The sequence below is a fragment of the Triturus cristatus genome, chromosome 3_1, assembly GCF_964204655.1.
Source record: "Triturus cristatus chromosome 3_1, aTriCri1.1, whole genome shotgun sequence".
Classification (NCBI taxonomy): domain Eukaryota; kingdom Metazoa; phylum Chordata; class Amphibia; order Caudata; family Salamandridae; genus Triturus; species Triturus cristatus.
The window spans coordinates 1,059,127,574-1,059,150,685 of NC_140583.1; the positions used below are offsets into that span (position 1 = coordinate 1,059,127,574).

At 53.9% G+C, this 23,112-nt stretch overlaps 1 protein-coding gene across 1 annotated transcript in view; it reads left to right on the forward strand.

The window, feature by feature from the left end:
• KMT2A (lysine methyltransferase 2A) overlaps positions 1 to 23,112 on the forward strand; it is a 1,466,550-nt gene that overhangs the window by 936,583 nt on the left and 506,855 nt on the right. Inside the window, exon 20 of the mRNA XM_085645838.1 lies at positions 15,145 to 15,251. Within this exon, the coding sequence (XP_085501964.1) occupies positions 15,145 to 15,251 (107 nt within the window). The remainder of the gene's footprint in view (positions 1 to 15,144; positions 15,252 to 23,112) is intronic.

Consider the following 23,112-nt stretch of genomic DNA (forward strand, 5'->3'; position numbering starts at 1 on the left):
ACCAAATCCATGGGGGCGCTACAGTCACCACAAGGCCGTGGTTCCTTTCGACGCTCTGTCCATAGATCGGTGTCCAAGAATTCTTCCTCAGAAAATACCTCCACCTACAAAGGTAATAACCAACTCTCTGGCTCTAAAAACATTTCAGAGGGGTCTACAGAGAGAATAACGGTAAGTGAAGAGGTAGAGGTTCAAATACATGTACCTCCCCCTCCAATACAAAACTGTGACTCACGTCTCCGTCCCCCCGACCACCTCACACCCGTCGGGGGTGAGACTGTCAAATTTCTTACCAGCTTGGCAGTCAATAAGAACAGACAAGTGGGTTCTGCAAATTATCCGTTCTGGTTACTGCCTGGAGTTCATCAGTACTCCTCCAAGTATTCCCCCAAAGTCACACAAACTCTCATCGGATCATCTACACCTCCTGAAACAAGAGGTACAGTCTCTACTTTTAAAAGGAGCTATTGCGTCCGTACCACTAGAACACCAAGGGTCGGGCGTGTACTCCTTTTACTTCCTAATACCAAAAAAGGACAGGGGTCTCCGACCAATCTTAGAGAACTTAATTTCTACATACAGTCAGACCATTTTCACATGGTAACACTTCAACAGGTGCTACCTCTTTTGCAAAAAGGCGACTTTCTGCTCACCCTAGACTTAAAGGACGCCTACTTTCACACCCCAATCAACCCTGCTCATCGCAAATTTCTCAGGTTTGTGCTAGCGGGTCAGCATTACCAGTTCAAAGTACTCCCATTCGGAGTCACCACTTGTAGGAAGCTGACTCTGTATATACTATACCAAAGTGAGGTATAGTGTGCACAGTCCAGCGGATCCCCAAAGGTAGGCAGAGGTGAAGTTAGATAGCACCTCTCTCTCTATTTGTGGTAGTGTGGTCGAGCAGTAAGGCAGTATCGGAGGACAGTGTTAAGCATTTTTTGTACACACCCAGTCAGCAAATGAATTCACACACTCAAAGACTGAACTTCAGACCAATTGTTTTTGTATAAAAATATTTTTTTAGTTATTTTATTTTATAGAAACAAGCAAGCCTGGCACAGCTAAGCAATAAATACTTTACAGTAGTAATGCACTTGAAATACAGTTTGAATGATAATTGTATATGCACTTTGATTTGATTTACAGTATGGATGCAGAGAAATGCAATACTTAGTAAATGCAGTACATAGACTTGAATGGGCTTTTTAGTAAAATAGCAAGTAAGTAACTTTTGAGATTACTAGGCTTACACAGAGTAGTATACCTAGATACTATTCTGAGACATTTCCGGAAAACAGGTAAGTAAAATTGTATCTGATGGAGACTACTAGCCGCAGATTCCTTCACGTAGAATTATCCCCAGGCGTGAGACTGGATCCGTAAACTTATTTGCCACAGCATCCCTGCGTGCCGGGGGTGGGGCGACATCACGCGAATCCGACCAGGCGTCGTCCATGTACGTGACGTCAGCGAGGTCACAAGGCCCGCCCCGGTGCGCCTACGTCAGTTTTTTCCTTTTGCGCATGCAACGCGGATCTGTTCCTTGCTATGGGCCTGTTTCGGGCTCCTTTCTTCCATTCTTTTTGGTGGAACAGTGTGCGAATGCCTTCGGGGTTTAAAACTTGTGCGTTTTGTGGGCGTCTTATGTCGGCAACGGACCCTCACCTCATTTGCATGTGGTGTTTGGGGGGAGGGTCACGACACCGCGAATTGTGCGGCGTGCCAGAAATTGATGCCGAATTCGCAGCCGGAGCGCTGAATGAAACTTCTCTCGGCGCTCCTCTTAGGTCGACGTCCTCCCCTCGGTCTGCTTCGGCGGACGGCTTCAGGTCCGGCCGTGGTCATCGTCCTCGCCTTTCTCCGATGTCACGTGAGCGTCGCTCCCCGATGGGTAAGTGTCGAAGTTCGTCCCAGGGGGCTGGTTTCCGGCCTACCGGGGGCGAGGACTCTCCGCGGGTGATGCGGCCCGCGTGTCGTCCTACCCACAGTTTCCCGGGGTTGGGGCGTCGAGAGTCCAGATGGAGACTTACACGGCGGCTTTGCAGGCCTCGCTAGTGTCTCCTCCTCCTTCCCCTCCTCGGGCGTCGGCGGATCACTCGCTCTGCGCAGGGCCCTCCGCGGCACCGCCGGTGGCTCCGGCCCCGGCGCTGACTGGGTCGGATCCAGGCTTGAAGGATGTGGTGCTGTTGGGATGCGGCTCCTCTGGGGCTCCTCCTTCAGGCCACGGCGTCTCTGCCTCGCCGCTAACTCCTGCGGGGTGCCTGTGGTGTCGCGGGAGGTCGCCGGGGCTCAGGTCGCATCCCTGAGCCCCTCTTGTTCCCTTGGCAGGGTTGTCCTGTCTAAGGCCGAGGTGACACCGCTACGGCGCCGGTAGCAGCTGGACAGTGCCACGTGGGTCGGTGGACACTCCTCGTCTCGCTTCGGTTCGAGGGCGGACCCCTCGTACCTCTCCGGGCCCCTCTCGTACCTCCTCGCAGGCGGCTGCCTCATTGGAGGGCGAGTCGGAGGTTGTATCGTCCCTGGTGCCGCCACAAGGGTTGCCGGGCGACCTTCGCCTCCTTCCGGGCCGCGGAGGGCTTCAGGCCCCTCCCCGGGCCTGTCCCGTTCCCCCACGCAGTTGGTTGCCTCAGCAGGGGTCGGGCCAACCCCGCTCCGGGGCCGGTGCGGTTCCAGCTCTACTCCGGTCCCCGCTCCGGTCTCCGGTGCGGGGCGACTTGGAGGTCCCTTGCCCGGTGACTCCGGATGGCGCCAGTGTCCTACCTCAAGCAGCGGACTCTACGGATCCGCGCAGGGGTCGTACCGCGTATTCGTCTTCGGACGCTCCTTCTCCGGAGGCAGGCTGCATATTGGTATCATTCTCCCCGGAGACTGGTCGCCGTGTTGTGTCCTTTTCACCGGCATCGAATAGCGGCTCCCTGCCCTTCCTGAGGCAGAGGTGTTCGTCGGAGGAGTGGCAGGTCCCTCATTCTTTGGCTCCTTCTGACTTCCAGGTCTGGCCCTTGCCCGCCCCGCTTGGCCTCGGGGACGGCCGCCTTAGTTTGCAGCCGTCGCCCACGGAGGAGCTGCTTTCTCCACCGCGGGGCCCTACAGATGCGGGTGCGGCCTTCGCTCACGCGGTGTCGACGGCTGTGGGCGTCCTCCGAATGGGTGACCCGGTGGCTCTCTTTCCGGTGGACCATCTGTTGGAGGTCCTCCACCAGGACTCTGGTGGGAGGGAACTCTTGCTCCCCTTTGAAGGTTTGCTCCTTTCGGCCTTGACGGGGGCTTGGAGGCATCCTGTCTCCGGGGACCCGGTGCCTCTGCACCTTCTGCATCGGCACATACTGCATCGGCACCTTCCAGCACTGTGTGACCCGGCGTGTCTGTCCATTCAGCCGCCAGCCCCCTTTTGCGGACTGTTTTTCCCTCCCTGCCGCCCCTGTTGGCTCCACCTTCCAGAGAGTCCCGCTGGCAGGACACTTGGGGACGCAACATTTTCGCCTCGCCCAGCACGGCCCTGCGGGCCCTTAACACCTTGTGTGTGCTGGCTCGGGCCTCCTCCTGTTTGTGGGACTCGGCTGAGTCTCTGGGGTCTGCAGCGTCCCAGGAGTCTGCTCAGGTTGATTTGCGGCATCATGCCTTGGATGGCACGGAGCTTGCGGCGTTTATTCTCCGCTCCGCTCTGGACATCTCTGAGGTGCTGGGCTGGGCCATGGCTTCCTCGGTCACTCTCCGTCGCCATGCTTGGCTTCGGGACGGCGTCTTCCCCGAAAATATTCGGGAGAGGCTCATTGATCTCCCATTTGATGGCAGTCTGTTGTTCCTTGCCCCGGCCGACTCCGCCATCCAGAGGCTCTTGGCAGGGCTCCGTCCTCCTCCTCCATGCCCTCCTCTGTGACTTCTGAGTTAGGGTTGCTTCTGGGCCTTTTTAGGCCAGCTGTTATGGGTGTGGAGTATGTTTTTCTAGCCGTTTACCTCCTTCCTTGGGACTTTGGCATTGTTGGCTGCTGAACGGCCCTTTTGTTGTTATGTGTTAGTTCTGCAGGAGTTGTTGCGCAGACTTTGCCCTGAGATTGGGCCTTCTGCTTTGCTTGGGCTACTGTCAAGCCTGCAGCGGGGGTGCTCTTTTTCCACGTAGTTCTTTTGTTTCTTCCTCTACTGCGGAAGTTCTTCCAAAGAGGGTTCCCATATCTTGGGACTTAACGTGCCCTATGTGGGGTAGTGGTAGCTGTCATATAGCTTGCGCTCTGGTGGAGGGTTCTGGTCACCTTCGGGTACCTGTTCTCGATGGTGTTTAAGTAGGTTGCTTTTGCTTCCTGAGGTCGTGTGCGCGACCACTTGTAGTGGTGGCCCGGGCCTCTCCTCCTCTCCCTGTCCCTGTCCCTGTTCTGAGGTCTGGGATGTTCCTGTGTTCTCCCTTGCCAGGTGTCGCCTCCTCGGCCTTCCTGGGGCCTCGGGCTGTCATTCTTGCGTCTGGCCTTGACTGCCGGTATTGTTCTGGCTGACAGGCTGCTCTCCATCTGGAGTGGGCTCGTCTTCTTCTCCCTATTTTCCTTGGGCTTTCTAGGCTGCTTCTCCTTCTTCCTTCTTCCTGTTCTGGCATTCGGCAGAAGCTATGTTGCCTTGTGGGGGAGTGGGGTGCTTTGGCCTCTCAGCCCTTGCCCTTGGTTCCTCTTCTGTGAGTGTACGAGCCTCTTCAGCCTTTTTTTCCTCCTACATCCCCTTGGGGTAGGTGGGATTCTGCTGGTGTGGTTCCCTTGGCCTGGCAGGGGCGAAGTTCTGCCTGGTCCACAGATCTGGTTCCCTGTGAGGCCCTCTGTTCTGCATTGGCTGGTGGGGTCCGCTCGCAGACCCTCCTTTCCCGTGGGTATTGCTAGGGTATCTATCCTACGTGAAGGAATCTGCGGCTAGTAGTCTCTATCAGATGTACGAGTTACTTACCTTCGGTAACGATGTATCTGGTAGAGACGATTCTAGCCGCAGATTCCTTCACGGCCCGCCCTTCCTCCCCTATTCTGCGAGGACCCTTGGGTTGGTCTTCGGTACTCGCCTCCCGGTGGGGGGCTGTGTCTCCTGTGAGTGCCTTCCTTGTTCTTGACAGGTGACTCCGTCTGGGGGCGGTTCATTCCGCCTTTGGTTCTTTGGAGGATGGGGTTCCGGTGCCCTGCTGCTCTGGCTACTCCAGGTTTGGGGGGATTGCTTTTATCCCTGTCCTCCCTCCCCTCCCTTCCTTCCATTGCTGTTCTCTGCTTAAGGGTCATCTGGCCAGGTTTTGCCTTGTTGTGGACTGATATGAGAATAATAACGAACAGGTATTTCTGATTCCCACCATTCCTGAGAGTACTCAGTCACTTGTTCTGGGTTGTCTATACATTGGGAGCTCCGAGAGAATACGGATAACGAATGGGACACTGATGCTAGTCGGATTGGGGTTCTGGGTACTGAGGTGAGTTTTTGGTACACCGCAATTCACTGAGGTCCTGGTTATTCCTGCGCATAGTTCTGTGCATGAGCAGAATCCCTGCAACAGTGGGTGGTTGCCCTCTAGGTTGGGGTGGCTTGGAAGTTTATTGTCCCTGTCTGTCTTGGGACTGGTCCCATTCCTTGCTCAGGATGTTTACTACGTGGGCCTTGCGTTTACACATGTTCTTTGCCTCCAGGGCACAGGGCTGGGTGGCTGTCTATGTGCTAGCAGGGTGACTGCACAGGTTTCTGCTTGTTCTTCTTCTTTCCCTGCCCTTGGGTTCTGCGGTGTTGGCACTACTCTGGTGGTGGTGTTAGACACCGTTTCTTTCCAATTTTTCTGCTCTTCGCACACTTCCCATGCTGCCACAGTTTTTTGTCTGGTGGTTCCGCGTTGTGGTGCGGAAAAGTTCTCAGAAGAAAACTGACGTAGGCACGCCGGGGCGGGCCTTATGTGACCTCGCTGACGTCACGTACGCGGACGACGCCTGAGCGGAGTCGCAAGATGTCGCCCCGCCCCCGGCACACAGGGATGTTGTGGCAAAAAAGTTTCCGGATCCAGTCTCACGCCTGAGGATAATTCTACGTGAAGGAATCTGCGGCTAGAGTCGTCTCTACCAGATAGATTGTTACCGAATGTAAGTAACTCGTACTTTTTTTAGATTATGCAATTTTAAAGAATTTCTTTAGTTTCTCAAACTCCACACTTAGATACTTTTCACAGAAAAACAGTCCGTATTATCCTATGGAGGAAAATAGTGTTATTGGTTTTGAGGTAAGGTTTTGATACTGGGAGTTGAGGTTCTGGGGGTAGACTCAGAGGTCCCCCAGGTTCAAGGATGCACTCTAGTTACACCCTCAGCGGCACTAGGGCAGCCGGGTGCAGAGTGCTGACGCCCAATGTTATCCATTGGGGGATAGGGGGCCTCCGGTTGGTGGCTGCTGATGAGCAGGCCACTTGGGTGTGGGAGCAAAGCTCCTGGACTTTAGCTCAGGGCAAATGGGGAAACAAAGTAGCACCAAAGGTGCACCCTCAGCGGCACTAGGGCGGCTGGTGCAGGGTGCTGTTTCGACATCGGATGCCCTGGTTTTTTCAATGGAGAACCTCCGGTTTGTAAAGACACTGCAAGCTTGGGGACGAAGGTCTTCTGGGTGCGACCACTTTGAGAGGTAAGTTGGGAAGTTAGGAGTTGGTTAGGCACCGTCAATTTCGGCACACAAGGCCATGGGGCATCGGGTGCAGGGGTGACTTTTGGAGTCGGATCTTCTTACCAGCTCCTGGTCGCGGTCAGGGGGGCCTTCTGGATTTAGGCTGCAGGCGTCGGCTGGAGGCTTGAGGCTGGTCAGAAGTTGCCGGATCTCGGGTCAGGATTTCCAGGGTGACCTCCTTGTGTTGTTTGCCCGCTCGGGCCGTGGTCGGCGGGTGCAGAGTGGGGCGGATCCGCGGAATCCAGCCAGAGGTTGCAGATGAACAAATCTGGTGTTCACAGGAGACAAAGTCTTTGTGCTTGAAGGCAGCCAGGTCCTCCTGGGTTTACGAGGTTGCTGGCTGCAGGACACACCAGGATTTCGCAGGAGCAGGTTCGTGGGGGAGACAGGCCGGTAGGGCTGGCTCCAAGTCAGTGGGGCAGCTTCCTCTTGTTAGCCGCTGCACGGCTGTTCAGTCCTTCTTCTTGCTGCAGGTTCTTGTTTGAGAAAGCAGGGTTCAGGGGTGCCCCTAAATACTAGATTTGTTTTTTTACAGGTAGGTAAAAGTCAGGGACCAATGGGTCCCTTCCCTGGGGTGGGTGCACCCCCTATTATGCCACCCTCCAGTGGGAGGGGGGCATGAGCCTGTCCCTGGTTGTCTGAGTCCTCCCATCTTCAAGATGGTGTGGACTGAGAGTTGTGCTTCACCTCTCCTCCCCCACCTGAGGGGTGGAGTTGACAGAGGTGGGCACACCTCTCTTCCTCACTTGTTTTTCCCACCAGTTCTCTCGCCCAAAGTGGGGGTCAGAACCAGTGGGGACAAGTTGCTGAGAGCAGCAAGTGGTCGGGGGAAGTTCACAAAGGCGACAAGCCTTTGAAGCTTCCCCTTTGTGGATCCTGCCCAGGCTTGGCACCTCGTCCCAGGATGTGCATTGTTTCAGGCCCCAGAGAGCAGCAGGCTGTCAACCCAGGGGTCCCGAAACATGTCTGGTGGTGGCAGCTGAAAGCAGCCACTCAGCCTGGACACTAGTGGTAGGTTAGTTTTCAGGGGACATCTCTGAAATGCCCTCTGTGTTTATTGTTCATTAAATCCCACACAGGCATCAGTGTGGGTTGAATGTGCTGAGAAGTTTGATACCAAACTTCTCAGGTTTCAGTGTAGCCATTATGGTGCTGTGGAGTTCGTAATGAAAAACTCTGAGCACCATATTCTCTTAATGGCAGCACTGCACTTACAATGTCTAAGAATGGACTTGGACACTGTATGGGTACAGGGCTCAAGCACCTGTACCATCACCACTGGTATAGTGCACCCAGCTAGAGGGGTGACTGATCTATGCCAGGGCACTGGGTTGTAGGCATGGCACACAGGGATGAGTGCCATGTCGACTCTTCACTTTGTTCTTTACCAAGATATGCAGCCTGCAAAGGCAGTGTGTCAGTGTCAGGGTACAGGACCTCTAAGGGTGGCACAATAAGTGCTGCATTCCTTAGAGGCCTGCTCTGGTCACAGTGCCCTGGGTACCTGTGGAACATTTACCATGGGCTGATCTGTGGCCAGAAATACTAATTGGGTTTAGACTTCAATGCAGTTTTAGGGAAAGAGCATAGGCCCTGGTTACCTGATTAGCTGGAGCCCAGGGCACACTCAGTCAAAGTAATTCAGGGCACACTCAGTCAAGTCATCAGTAATTCAGCAAAAAGTGGGGGCAACCATGCAGAAAGAGGGCAGGTTTTCACAGTAAAGAAAACCCGACGCCTCAAAACACTCCTGCATTCGACGTCCCAGGTCCTTGGATGGCCCAACCAACGGTGTCCCAGCAACGCCCAGCATCCCAACGTACCTATCCAACCGGTGGTCACCACCAGTAAGCCTCCGTGCCCGAACCTTCAGTGTTTGTTCTGACCGGAGATCTCCCATTCAAACCAAGAGGGCACCCGATGTCGATCCTGCACCAGGCCGCCCTTGTGCTGCTGTGGGTGCACCTTGTGTGCTAACTTGGATCCCCCTTTGCCCTGATCTTAACCCTGTTGCTTGCCCGAGAGCAGCCACCAACAGACGACCCCATAGGCTAACATTGGGCCTCAGCACTCTGCACCCGGCCGCCCTAGTGCCGCTGAGGGTGCTTTTTGAGTACATCCTTGACCCTGGGGATAACTCTTGTTCTAACCCCAGAAACTCAACCCCAAAGCCCAAATGTTTACCTGCAAACCTAGAACCACCTCTTTCTCCATAGGATTGCATTGACTTTTTTCCTGTGAAAAAGTTCCAAGTGTGGAGTTGAATTTGTATGGAAACCTAAGGAACTGTGTTTGTATGCAAACTGTTTTACTTACCTTTTATCTATGAAATGTCCCACTGTGATATCTTGGATTATCACACTGAGTAGAAAAAGTAATCCAAAAAGTACTCTATAAAGTTATTAAAAGTAATCCAAAAGTAATTTCAACTGTATGTAAATATTCAAACCTGTAACAAAAGTAATTGTCATCCAGCTTGCTTGCTGATCAGCCTGTCTTGAAAATTACAATTGTATTTTCCTTTATCAAGTCCTGCTTGGTTCTAAAAAATAAATACAACAAATAAATATTTTTGATACAAACAATTGGCCTGAGTTCAGTCTTTGAGTGTGTGACATAATTTCTTGCTTTGACTGTGTACAATAAATGCTTAACACTGCCCTCTGATAAAGCCTAACTGCTCTCCCAGACTACCACAAATAGAGAGAGTAAGGTAATATCTGAAAGAGACACGTTAGTGATAGATTCCTTACCTTAGAATATCCCCAGGCGTCAGACTGGATCCGGAATTTTTTTTCATTAGCAGTGCCCCTGTGCGTCAGTAGGTGGCGTCGTGCAGCTCCGCGTCCATTGCTGGTGTTGTATGCGCCGAGATGACGTCACGGAGACTACTTAGGCGCCATCCATGCGCGCTGACGTCAGTTCTTCCTTTTTCTGCGCCAGTAAGCGCAGATCCGGTTAGAGCACGTACCTTAGTTGCTTTTTGACTATCTTTTTGAGACTTTTTGTCTTCTGTTAGTTCGAATTGGTGTCATAGGGATGCCTGGTTTTAAGTCTTGTGGGGCCTGCCGGCGCAATATGTCAGTGGCGGACCCCCACAACGTCTTTCTCTACTGCCTGGAGAGCGACCATGACTCCCGGGCCTGCATGGACTGTTTGGCCATGGCCTCGAAGGCCTGGAGGGAGCGTCGCCGGCTGTTTGAGGTCCGACACTCATCGCTGTGCCGTTCGCGGTCCAGGGAACGCTCGCGGGGCTGCCATCATTCCTCCTCGGGCTCCAAGTCGCCACCCACGAATTCGGGTAAGCCACAACACAAAAAGAAGTCGAAGAAGCGTTGTCGCTCTCCGACGTCCCCGCGTCGATCCCCAGATGCGGACGAGGGGGACAGGGGTTCTGCACCTGCGGCTCCTTCGGAGCCTGGGACTCCCGCGGCCTTACCCACCTTACCCGGGTCCGTCGGCGACTCCCGCTCAGGTGCAAGAATTTCTTGCCACCTTGGACCGCCAGTTTAGGCCTCGGGCTCCTGCCAGCGCACCCGCGGTCCCGTGTCCGGATCCTGTTGGGCCGGCCGCCCCAACGCCGCTGGATCCTACGCCGCTGACTCCGGCCACGGCGCCAGAAGGTCCCGCGCTGCCGGCCCCGGCCCCAGCGCCGCCCTCGGCTCCGCCTCCGGTGCCACAGTAGGTACCATTTGTCCCGCCCCTGCCTAGGTTCTCGGACACTTTTGTCCCTACCTGGGATCCGCACTGGCACACTGCGCCGGTTTGGCCCCGTCCGGCGCTGTCCCGGCACCGTTTGTTCCTTCCCCGTTCCCTGCCTTGCCGCCGCAGCCTGTCCCGCCTGCGGCGGAGGTGGAGGATGACTGGGAGGGGTCCGAGGACCCGCTTGCTCGTCAGTGTGACTCCGAGCAGGACTGGGCGGACGAGTAAGAGGAGGCCTGCGACCTCGAGCTCTTCTCTGACCTGGGGTTTGCCTCTCCTCCGCCTACCATGGAGGAGGGCGCCTCGTACACGATGGTGCTTCGTCGAGCCGCTGAGGTCCTCCACTTTGATCTACCTACGGTGGCCCTGTAAACTAATCTCCTCACTGAGGTGCTCCAGACGGCGTCCACTTCGTCGGAACCCCTGCTGCCATTTAACAACGCCCTCACTGACGTCTTGCTGGGCACTTGGTCGTGGCCAGCCACAGGGGCCCCGGTGGATAAGAATGTCATCACCCGGCGCCGGGTGACCCTGCCTTTCTCACCACTCATCCTACGCCCGAGAGCTTGGTCATCCAAGCTTCGATGTCCCAGAGTGCCTTTCCCACGGCTCCTCTGGAGAAGGACTCTAAGAAGCTGGAGCAGTTCGGCAAGCGGTTCTCTTCGGCCAGCTTAGAGCTGCGGTCAGTGAACACCGCATGCCTCTTGGGCCGCTATTCCCACGCTGTGTGGGATGCCATTGCACAGTGTCCTGAAGAGGCCCAAGCTGTGCTCTCTCAAGCTGTTGCCAAGGGTAAGGATGCGGCTTGGTTCACCATTCGGTGTAGTTTGGACACCGCAAACTCACTAGGTAGAGCCATTTCTACGACTGTGGCGCTTCGTCGCCACGCCTGGTTGAGATCTACCGGGTTCTCGCAGATGTACAAAGCTCACTCATGGACATGCCCTTTGATGGCACCCGCCTGTTTGGCGATAGGCCAAGTCCTTAGGTCCTTCCACGAAAAGCCCAGCCACTCCTGGTTTTCGTTCTTTTCGTGGCAATGGCAGGGGCGCCCAGGCGAGTTCCTTCAGCAAGCCTGTGCAGACCCAGCCGCAGCACGGACGCGGCTTCCACAGGGGCGGGTCTGAAAATCAGCGTGGGGGTCAGTCCACCTCCACCCCTGCTGCTTCTGCTTCTAAACCTTCCTAATCCGAGCTTTGTGGAGCACCCCACGCCAGTGGGTGGCAAGATCCTCCATCACCTCCCCCACTGGCACGCTATCACATCGGACACGTGGGTGCTGCAGATCATCCGCAAGGGTTACTCTTGTCCCTTTCAGTCCACCCCTCCAGCCATGCCACCTCAGTTTCACCATATGTCGGTGGATCACTTGGCGACTCTCCAGCAGGAAGTTACGACCCTCTTGGCCAAGGGGGCCATCGAGTGCGTTCCGGAGCCGGGAGGGAGTGGTTGTTATTCCCACTACTTTCTGGTCCCCAAGAAGGACAAAGGGGGGTCTACGTCCCATCTTGGACCTCGGGAGCGTCAGCCGCTTCCTCCGGAAGGAGAAGTTCAAAATGCTGACTCTGGCTCAGGTCTTGGCTGCCCTCGACCCTGGAGACTGGATGGTAGCATTGGACTTGCAGTACGCATATTTTCACATCCCCGTCCTGCCGGCCCACCAGCGTTACCTGCGGTTCACTATAGGCCACAAGCATTTTCAATTTGCCGTGCTCCCCTTCGGCCTAACCAGCGCCCCTCGGGTGTTCACGAAAGTGATGGCGGTGGTCGCAGCTCATCTGCGCAGGTCAGGGGTGTCAGTCTTCCCCTACCTCGGCGACTGGTTGTTAAAGGCGGCCTCGCCCCAGAAAGTCGTCTCCCACCTTCAGACTACGGCCGATCTCCTGCATTTGCTGGGGTTCTCCATCAATGTGCCGAAGTCACACCTGAGTCCCTCTCAGCAGCTCCCCTTCATAGGAGCGGTTCTGGATTCGACGTGGTTTCGGGTTTATCCTCCCGAGCAGCGATTCCGGGATATTCTGGCTATGATTCCGATCTTTCAGCCTCTATCCTGGGTTTGTCAGGATGACCCTCCGGCTCCTGGGCCTGCTGGTCTCCTGCATCCTGCTCGTGCAACATGCCAGATGGCATATGCGGGCTCTGCAGTGGGACCTGAAGTTCCAGTGGGCGCAGCATCAGGGCAACCTGTCCGATCATGTCCAGATCTCGGAGGGCACTGCACGACAATTGCAGTGGTGGCTCACGAATCGCGATTGGGTCAATGGCAGATCCCTCTCCCTCCACCAACCGGAGCACACAGTGATGACGGATGTGTCCCTCCTAGGATGAGGAGGCCACTTGGGAGAGGCAGAGATCAGAGGACTCTGGTCACCGGCGGAGTCCCAGCTCCATATCAACCTTTTGGAGCTGCGGGGGATCCGACTTGCATTGAAGGCATTCCTTCCCTCTGTCCGGGGAAGTGTGGTGCAGGTGTTCACGGACAAGACCACCGCCATGTGGTATTGCAACAAACAGGGCGGGGTGGGGTTGTGGACCCTATGTCAGGAGGCTCTCCGCCTCTGGACATGGCTGGAACATCAGGGCATTACCTTGGTGGTTCAACACCTGGCAGGTTCTCTGAACGCTAGGGCGGTCGAACTCAGCCGCCGGTGCTTGATGGATCACGAATGGCGTCTGCACTCGGACGTGGCGCAAGGTCTCTTTCTACAGTGGGGAGAGCCTTGGTTAGATCTATTCGCCACCGAAGAGAACGCGCAATGTCATCAGTTCTGCGCGTTGGAATTTTCAAGGCTGCACTTGCTCGGCAACGCCTTTCGTCGCGAGTGTAGTTGCGGTCTGTTGTACGCCTTTCCACCTATACTACTTGTGCCCAGAGTGCTGAAGATGATTCGGCGCAACCGGGCCCAAGTTATCCTTGTGGCTCCGGACTGGACACGTTTCCTGAATGGCCTTACGCACACGTTTCCCTCCGTGCCTTTCGTAATGCCTCAATGGGAGTAAATATTGTCTTGACCTATCTGATGTGCGCTCCCTTTGAGCCCCTTCATAACTGTCCTTTACGTCTTCTCACTCTCAAGACTGCTTTCCTTGGAGCTATCGCCCCTGCCAGAAGAGTGAGTGCGCTCCAGGCTCTTTCTTCTAAACCCCCTTTCCTTTCTGTTCATCCGGACAAGGTGGTTTTAAGGATCCGTCATTCTTTTTTGCCAAACGTTGTCACGCCCTTCCACATCGGACAGATCATCACCTTGCCCACCTTCTTTTCGCCTCCGCATCCCTAGAAAGAGGAAGAGAGGCTCCACCGTCTGGACCCAAAACGTGTGCTCTCGTTCTATCTGAAGCGCACACAGCATTTCCCGGGTGGATGACCAGCTCTTTGTTGGCTACGTGGGTGCCAAAATAGGTCGGGCTGTGCACAAACGGACCATCTCTTGGTGGGTTGGTCTGTGCATCAAATCATGTTACTCGTTGGCTAAGAAGGAGCCTCCTGTGGGACTGCGTGCCCATTCTACCAGGGCGACGGCAGCCACTACTGTCTTGGGACGTGTCGTTCCCTTGCAGAATATATGTCAGGCAGCTACGTGGGCATCGCTGCACACGTTTACCAAGCATTACTGCCTTGACAGTCAAGTCCGGAGAGACGACGACTTTGGCCGTTCTGTTCTACGTGACTTTCTGGTGTAATCTCTTTGCAGACCCACCACCGAGGTTGGTATTGCTGGGGTATCTAATCTAAGGTAAGGAATCTATCACTAACGTGTCTCTTTCAGATGCACAAGCTACTACTTGTGTAACGATATATCTGTAAGAGACATTAGTTAGTGATAGATTCCTTTCCGCCCCATCCGTCCTCTCCGTTCTGCGAATTGATTCTAGGGTTAAGGTCATCCCTTCCAGGGCCCTAGTTTCATGGCACCAGTGGTCCGTTTCTTGTATGGCTGTGCGTTCCTGGCGTGGAAAGTCGTGTACAGAACTGACGTCAGCGCACATGGGTGGCGTCTAAGTAGTCTCCTTGACGTCATCTCGGCACATACGTAGCCAGCGACTGACGCGGAGCCGCACAACGCCACCTACTGACGAGCAGGGGTACTGCTAGCGAAAAAACTTTCCTGATCCAGTCTGACGCCTTGGGATATTATAAGGTAAGGAATCTATCACTAACTAATGTCTCTTACAGATATATTGTTACACAAGTAGTAACTTGTGCATCTATGTTTACCTCTGTAAGCCTTTTGGGATCCACTGGACTCTGTGCACACTATACCTTACTAGAGCCAGCTTCCTACATGGCTCTTACATGTGGTTCTGCTCTGTCACTTCTGGTGTGGAACTAGATCATCATGAGCTGCGCTAGTGGTGTGCAGAAGCACTCTTGTGAAATCTTCTTGGCCCAGCACCAAGGAGGTATTTTAAAGGTAAGGAAACTGTGATTAGAATATCCACCAGAAACAGCATTCCCAAAGGTAAGCAACTTTTCCTTTAGCTAGACCAGTTATCAGATTATGGCAACTGCTGAAGTGAGAGATCAGGATTGTGCAGCAGTCTTGCAGGAATGATGCTGCTGGCTCTTTGAGGAGATGAGCCATGGCTGAGTTTCCATTACTGCTGTCGGTGGGCACACGCATGGTGGTACTAATGCTGTCTCACAAACCTTTTCAGCCTTCTAGCTATGGCAGTGATGCTTTTCAAGAGAGATGAGGAATCTTTCACTCTGACCCCCATTCTCCAGTACAGTTGAATCATTTGTTCTGTTAATGATTGCCCTACCCTTTATACTTTTTCTTCTTTTAGGTTCTGATCAATGCAGAGAAGACATTCCTGAACTGCTTGTGCCTCCTGATGTGGAGGATAACCGTCAGTGTGCCCTGTGTTTGAAATATGGGGATGACCAAGCCAATGTGAGTAATTGTAAGCCAGTTGGATCGCACTGTCTGGAAATAGTTAGAAGAGTGATAGGCCACTATTCTTTCTTGGTAGTGACAGCCTTGTAACTGAATGACCACTTTGCATACGCTGGTTTTACTCTTGTAAAATATGTTTGTTAAATCCAAAATTGCCCATGTTGAAGAAAACAGTGTTTGAGGCATATGAGCTGCAGATCACACACTGTGCATAGATCGCCATCTGGTGTTGGGCCCGGATGTTTGCACGTTGTTATTGTTTTGGAAGAAGTCTTTGGAAGTCACGAGATAGGTGAATCCTCCTTTGGACAATAGTGCACATGGGCATCGACTCCATCGTCAGATTGGTTTTTTGCGCCATCGGGCTAGGATGTGTTCATCGCGCTCCAGGTCGGTGTCGTTACCGATCTACTTTTCAACGCAAAATCCTTCACCCATTCTTCGGTATTGTTTCGATCGCGTTCCCATTCGACGCTCATCTCTTCAAACTTGAATTCTTAGATTCCGGTCGTCGACGCAGGCCTTCGGGCCTACCTGTGCCGTTAGGCCTTTGGCTCATGGAAAGGACTCCCTTCAAAAAGTGTCCTAAATGTGGATCCAAGTTTCCGCACGCCGATCTTCACGAGTTGTGTAACCTCTGCCTTTCACCCGAGCCCAAAGACTGTCTAGCTTATGCCTCTTTCTGCTCCAAGAAGACAGTTCGGAATCATCGAGCCTCGAAGAACCATGGCTCGATCATCGACATCGATCCCGGACGACATCTTCCAGGAAGGCATCAACGTGCAGGAGCAGATCCAAGAGGGCAACATCAGCGCCTCTGAAGCCGACGACTCTGAGGGCGAAGACATCACTCCGGGGCAGCGGGTCGTAAATACTGACGTCGACCCTTCCCCCCCATCCATTCCCAAAAAGGCTTTCGTCACACCTTCACCTTCAGGCCTAGGTGCACACCGGGACAAAACTTCTCACGCCCCGCCTTCGGGCTCGGCAAAGAAGTCGATACACAAGCCTTCAGGCCACTCGGGATTGAGCCAGCCTGCCGTCGGTGCCAAAACTCCATCTTTAGCACCAAAGAAGAAACCACTGCCTTCCTCCGCACCAATGCCTGGTTCCACATCTGTGCCTTCGGCACCAAAATCCACTGGTACGGACGTCCTGGCTCCGAAAAAATTGTCAGAACCAAGTAAACACCCGGTTTCAAAGACTTCGGGCGCTCAGCCTTCGGAGCTCAAAAAACCCTCGGAACCGAGCAAGCAACCAGATCCGAAGATCACTAGCGCTCAACCTGCGGATCCGAAAAAACCATTGGAACCAAACAAAGAACCGGTGCCGAAGACCCCACCAGAACCCAGGAAAACTCCTGATTTCAGACCTAAGGAGCATAAAACGACTCCAAAGCTTCTGCCACACAAATAATCAGACCCGAAAAAATCGGCAGCGAAACAACACACTCCAAAGGAGGAGCTTTTTTGACCTGATCCAACCCAAAAGACTCTTCAAAATGACCCCTAGACAGGTCAACTTATACTTAGTCCTTCCAAGAAAAGGAAAATGGACAAACCTGTACCAGCTCCACCTCCTTTAAAGAAGAGAGACATTGCAACTTCTCCTTTAAGGATTCCTTTTCCACCTCCTCCTCCACACCACTCTCCTATCCCATCTCCAGCACCCTTACCCTCTCCTCCACCTCAGGATGATGACGACACCTCTGAGGACGAAGGGGATGATCAACCCTTAGGGGAACCTAGTACTCCTGGTACCCCAAAAGACCCATGGGACGGTCATGGCACACCAGAAGTCCCCGACACACCACAGGATGACATCTAGACCATCCCCTCCAGAGGATACTATAGGGTTCACTCAGCTCATACACAGAGCAGCAGAATACCAGGGGGTGAACTTACACACAGACCCTGTAGATGAAGATATCCTCATGGACACTTTTGCACCATCCCAAAGGTCCACTTCCATTCTCCCAATGTTAAAAGGGATAATCAAACACGCTCCTGAAGTATTTAAGGATCCTGTAAGGGCCAGAGTCATCAACCCCAGGGTAGAAAAGAAGTACAGGTCTGCCCCAGCTGACACTGTTTATATAACAGGACAGGTACCTTTGGATTCCTTAGTGGTCTCCACCCCAGGAAAAGGGCTAACTCCCAAACCACAGGAGATGCTCCCACTCCTGATAAGGAGTCAAAACTGCTTGACGCATCTGGTATAAGAACAGCGTCCCAAGCAGCCAACAGATGGAGAATTGCCAACACACCCAGGCTTTGCTCGCTAGGTATGATAGGGCACACTACGACGAGCTAGAGACCCTACGACAACACCTTCCAGACCAATATAAAACACGAGCCAATGATCTCATCCAGGAAGGAAAGCTCATAACTAATACCTCCATTCGTTGTGCTCTGGATGCTGCAGACACAGCCTCCCGAACTATTAATACCAGTGTCCTTTTACGCAGACATGCATGGCTACGCATATCTGATAGAGACTACTATCCGCAGATTCCTTCACGTAGAATTATCCCCAGGCGTGAGACTGGATCCGGCAACTTTTTTTGCCACAGCATCGCTGTGCGCCAGGGGCGGGGCGACATCACACGACTCCACCCAGGCATCGTCCGCGTACGTGACGTCAGCAAGGTCACATAAGACCCGCCCCGGCACGCCTACATCAGTTTTTTCCTTTTCCGATCCGATCCTTGCTACGGGCCTAAACTTTTTCTTCCATTTCCTTTTGGTGGAACAGTGTGCGAATGCCTTCGGGCTTCAAAACTTGTACGTTTTGGGGGCGTCTTATGTCGGCAACGGACCCTCACCTCATTTGTATGTGGTGTTTGGGGGAGGATCGCGGCACCACATTGTGTGGCGTGCCAACAGTTGAAGCCGAAGTCGCGGCGGGAGCGCCGGATGAAACTTCTCTCGGCACGTCTCTCCAGGTCAACGTCCTTCCCTCGGTCTGCTTCGGTGGACGGCTTCAGATACAGCCGTCGTCCTCGCCCTTCTCCAATGTCACGTGAGCGTCGCTCCCCGGTGGGTAAGTGTCGCAGTTTGTCCCTGGGGGCTGGTTTCCGGCCTACCGGGGGGCGTGGAGTTTCCGCGGGTGATGCAGCCCCGAGTGTCGTCCTATCCACCGTTTCCCTGTGTTGGGGCGTTGAGAGTCCAAATCGAGACAAACGCGGCTGCTTTACAGGTCTTGCTGGCATCTCCTCCTCCTTCCCCTCCTGGGGCGTCAGCGGATCCCTCGCCCTGCGCAGGGCCCTCTGCGGTGCCGCCGGTGACTCCGGCCCCAACTGGTTCGGATCCAGGCTTGGAGGATGTGGTGCTGTTGGGGTGCGGCTCCTCTGGGGCACCTCCTTCAGGCCACGGCGTCTCTGCCTCGCCGCAAACTCCCGCGGGGGTCCCTGTGGTGTCGTGGGAGGTCGCCGGGGCTCGGGTCACATCCCTGAGCCCCTCTCGGTCCTTTGACAAGGCGGTCCTGTCTAAGGCTGAGGTGACGCCGCTACGGCGCCGGCAGCAGCTGGACCGTGTGGAGCCACAGGGGTCAATGGACCCTCCTCGTCCTGCTCCAGTCGAGGCCGAGGGAGGACCCCTCGTCCCTCTCCGGGCCCCTCTCATCCCTCCCCACAGGCAGCAGCCTCGTCGGAGGTTGGATCGTCCCTGGTGCCGCCACATGGGTTGCCGAGCTATCTTCGCCTCAATCTGGGCCGCGGCTGGTGGAGGGCTTCGTGCCACTCCCCAGGCCCGTCTCGTTCCCCCACGCAGCGAGCTGCCTCGGAGGGGGTCGGGCCGGCGTCATTCCGGCGCCGCCCCGGAGCCGGTGCGGCTCCAGCTCTACTCCGGTCTCCGCTCCGGTGCAGGGTGACTTGGATGTAACTTGTCCGGTGATGCCGGATGGTGCCGACGTCCTGCCTCAAGCAGCGGACTCTACGGCTCCGCGCAGTAGTCGTACCGCGGATTCGTCTTCGGACGCTGTGAGAAAGTGCCATCTTTCTTGCATGGTATGCCCCCACTTTTTGCTGAATGTACTTTGACTGAGTGTGCCCTGGACTCCTGCCAATCAGGTGCCCAGGGCCTATGTTCCTTCCCTAAAACACAAAACCCAAATTGGCAAACCCTGGCCACATGTCAGCCCCTGGTAAATGGTACCCTAGGTACCCAGGGCCTTGTGACCAGGGAAGGCCTCTAAGGGCTGCAGCACTCATTGTGCTACCCTTAGAGGCCCTGTACCCTTACACACACACTGCCCTTGCAGGCCGAGCGTCTGGGTACAAGACAAAACAAAGAGTCGACATGGCACACATCCCTGCCTACACTGCCATGGCATACATAAGCCACCCCTCTAGCTGGGTGCCCTATGCCAATGGTGTAGGCACAGGAGCAGGAGCCCTGTGCCCCTACAGTACCCAGGTCCATTCCTGGGTACTGTAAGTGCAGTGTTGCCATTTAAGAGTATATGGTGCTGGGAGCTCGTCAAACACGAACTCCACAGCACCATAATGGCAAAACTGAAGACTGAGAAGTTTGGTATCAAACTTCTGAGCACATTAAACCCACACTGATTCCAGTGTGGGATTTAATGTACCAAGCACCCCAGAGGGCATCTTAGAGATGCCCCCTGAAACCGAACATACAATCCACATCTGTGCTGAGGCTGCCTAGGCTGCCACACAGCAGACATGTTGCTGGACCCCTGGGTAGGAGAGCCCCTGCTCTCCTGGGTCTGCAACAATGCACATCCTGGGCGAGGTGCTAAATCTCCTCCCCCAGGATGGGCAGGGGGAAGCTTCTTAGGCATGCTGCCTCTGTGAGCTTCCCCAGGCCACTGCAACCCCCCACTCTGGCGGGAAGCTTGGCCGGAAACCCCAAATAAGGACAGGGGATGTGCCAGCCTGCCAACCCCACCCCTCAGGTGGGGGAGGCGAGGTGAAGCACATCTCCGGGCTCTCGCCATCTTGAAGATGGGAAGCCCTTCCCATTCAGGACTAGGCTACTGCCCCCCTCCCACAGGAGAGAGGCAGGATAGGGGGTGTACCCACCCCAGAACAGGGACCCATTGTTCCCTGCCCTTTACCTACCTGTAATGCCCCTAAATCTAGTAGTTAGGGGCTACCTGAACCTTCCTTCCCCAGATTCCAAAATCCGAAGAAGAGCTAGAAGAAAGAAGACCTGCCCTGCAGCTGCTAAGAAGAGGAAGACACCAACTGCTTTGGCCCCTGCCCTACCGGCCTGTCGACCCTCGAACCTGCTCCTGCTCCAACCCGGCATCTCTTGTGGCCAGCAACCTCACAAACCCCGGAGGACCTGGTTACCTTTTGACTCTAAGGCCCCTGGGACTCCCATGGCTAGAGACTCTACTCAAAAACTACTTCTAATCCCTGGCAGCAGCCCGGAACCGCGAACCCAGCACACTCTGCACCCGCCAAGCCTGGCCTGTGCCGGAGTGAACAAAGACCACGAGGATGACCCCACTGCGACTGTGACCCCGAGTCCGGCACCCAAGGACCTCCCTCGACACTCCTGAAGAAGCCTGCAGCCTCAGAACCAGGTGCCCCCCTCCCCCAACCGCGATCAACAGAGGGTAAGATTTCCCGACACCAAAAGGCACCCGGCGCCCCGCGGCCCCCTGTGCGCAATTCCGGGGTACCTACCTATCCTCCAACTACCCAACTTACCTCTCGAAGTGGTGGTGGCACCTGAAGAATCTTCGTCCCCGAGTTTGCAGTCTTTTCCAAACCGGAGATTTCCCATTGAAATCAATTGAGCGCCCGAAGGCTCAAAAGCACCCTGCACCCAGCCGCCCGAGTGGCCCTGGCAGTGCAACCTCTACACCGATCTACTTCCCCACTTGCCCTGAGTAAGTGACCAGGAGCCCAGCTCCCACAGCCGCGTAACCTGCTAGTCAGCAGCCACCAACCAAGGCCCCCCCTAAGTCTCATAGGATAACATTGGGCCTAACTCTCTCTGCACCCGGCCGCCCTTGTGCCGCCGAGGGTGAACCAACTGTACGTACCTGACCCTGGGAGACCCCTGAGTCTATGCCCAGAACCTTAACTCTGCCAGTCGAGTACTTACCTTTAAACCGATAACTCAATTTTCTCCATAGGGTTACATTGACTGGCTTTTCCTGAAATTTCTTCTAAGTGTGGACTTTTCAAAACTTAAAAAATTCACCAAAAATCAGCCGAGTAACGAAAATGAAAATACTCACCTGCTCTTAGGCGAGCTCCCAGTGCTGGATCTTGGTGCCCAGCACTGACTCTGAAAAATACTTACAACTGTACTTACCAGTAACCCAGTTCAGTTCAGTAAATCTTTATTTCGCTGATTAAAAATCAACACAAAAAGTACGAAATACAATATACAGTGTACAGTATATTTACATTAGATCTGAACCGACGGACATTAAAATCAGGTTAAAAACGAAGCTTTAAAAAGGCACTTTACAAAGGGCACATTGCATTATTAATTCATCATTATTCAATCACGGGTATTCCTCAATCTTACCGATTTTACCCAATTTTCTCCCATAGGAAATCATCGACTGTTTTTCTGTGAAATTTCCTTTAAGTGTCAATATCTGCAAACTTTAAATATTCTTTAAAAATCGTATAATTTCTGAAAACGTAATTACTTACCTGTTTTGGATAACGGTCCCAGTACTGAGTCTAGGCACCCAGTACTGGATTACAAAAGTAACAAGAACCTACTATACCTGCAACTTGAAATTTCTGCCATAGGTAATCATTGACTGTTTTCTATTAAATATATTCTAAGTGTCAACCTTTAAAATAGCAAAATATTGTCTAAAAATCATCACAGTAATTAAGTCGACTCTTATCACTTGATTCCAAGTTCTGACCCAGGGCTGAATCTAGGATCCAGTCCTGGAATTACAAAAGTAATCCTAAAAGTAATCTGTGGCAAATAACTTGAAACTTCCATTGAGCTCAATGCATTATTGTGTTTAGAATTGTGTTGCCTATTGCAACCACTTGTAACTTTCTACAAAAGTCAATTGCATATTGCAAAAGTATTTATATAAAGCATCTCATTCTGAGAAAGTATATTTTAATACCTATTGTTGGTTCTAAAATAAAACAAGCATATATTTTTTATATATAAACCATTGGCCTAGAGTTCAGTTATTGAGTGTGTGAGACCATTTGCTGGCTGAGTGTGTGCAACAAATGCTTTACACTGTCCTCTGATACTGCCTCACTGCTCGACCAAGCTACCACTTTAGAGAGTAAGGTTATATCTAACTTTAGCCTCTGCCAACCTCTGGGGACTGTGGACTCTGTACACCCTGTACCTGTTTGGGAACAGTATATACAGAGCCACTTTCTCACAGACGCTCCTTCTCTGGAGGCCGGCTGTATATTGGTGTCGTCCTCACCGGAGACTGGTTGCCGTGTGGTGTCTTTCTCACTGGCATCGAAGGGCGGCTCTCCGCTCTTCCTGAGGCAGAGGTGTTCGTCGGAAGAGCGGCAGGTCGCTCATTCTTTGGCTCCTTCTGACTTCCAGGTCTGGCCCTTGCCCATCCCGATTGGCCTCGGGGACGGCCGCCTTAGTTTGCAGCCGTCGCTGACGGAGGAGCTGCTTTCTCCACCGCGGGGCCCTACGGAGGCGGGTGCGACCTTCGCTCATGCGGTGTCCACGGCTGTGGGCTTCCTGCGCATTGGTGACCCGGTAGCTCACTTTCCGGCAGACTATCTATTGGAGGTCCTCCACCAGGGCTCTGGTGGGAGGGAAGTCTTACTTCCCTTTGAAGGTTTGCTCCTTTCTTCCTTGACGGGGGCTTGGAGGCGTCCTGCCTCAGGGGACCGACCCGGTGCCTCCACAAGGCACCT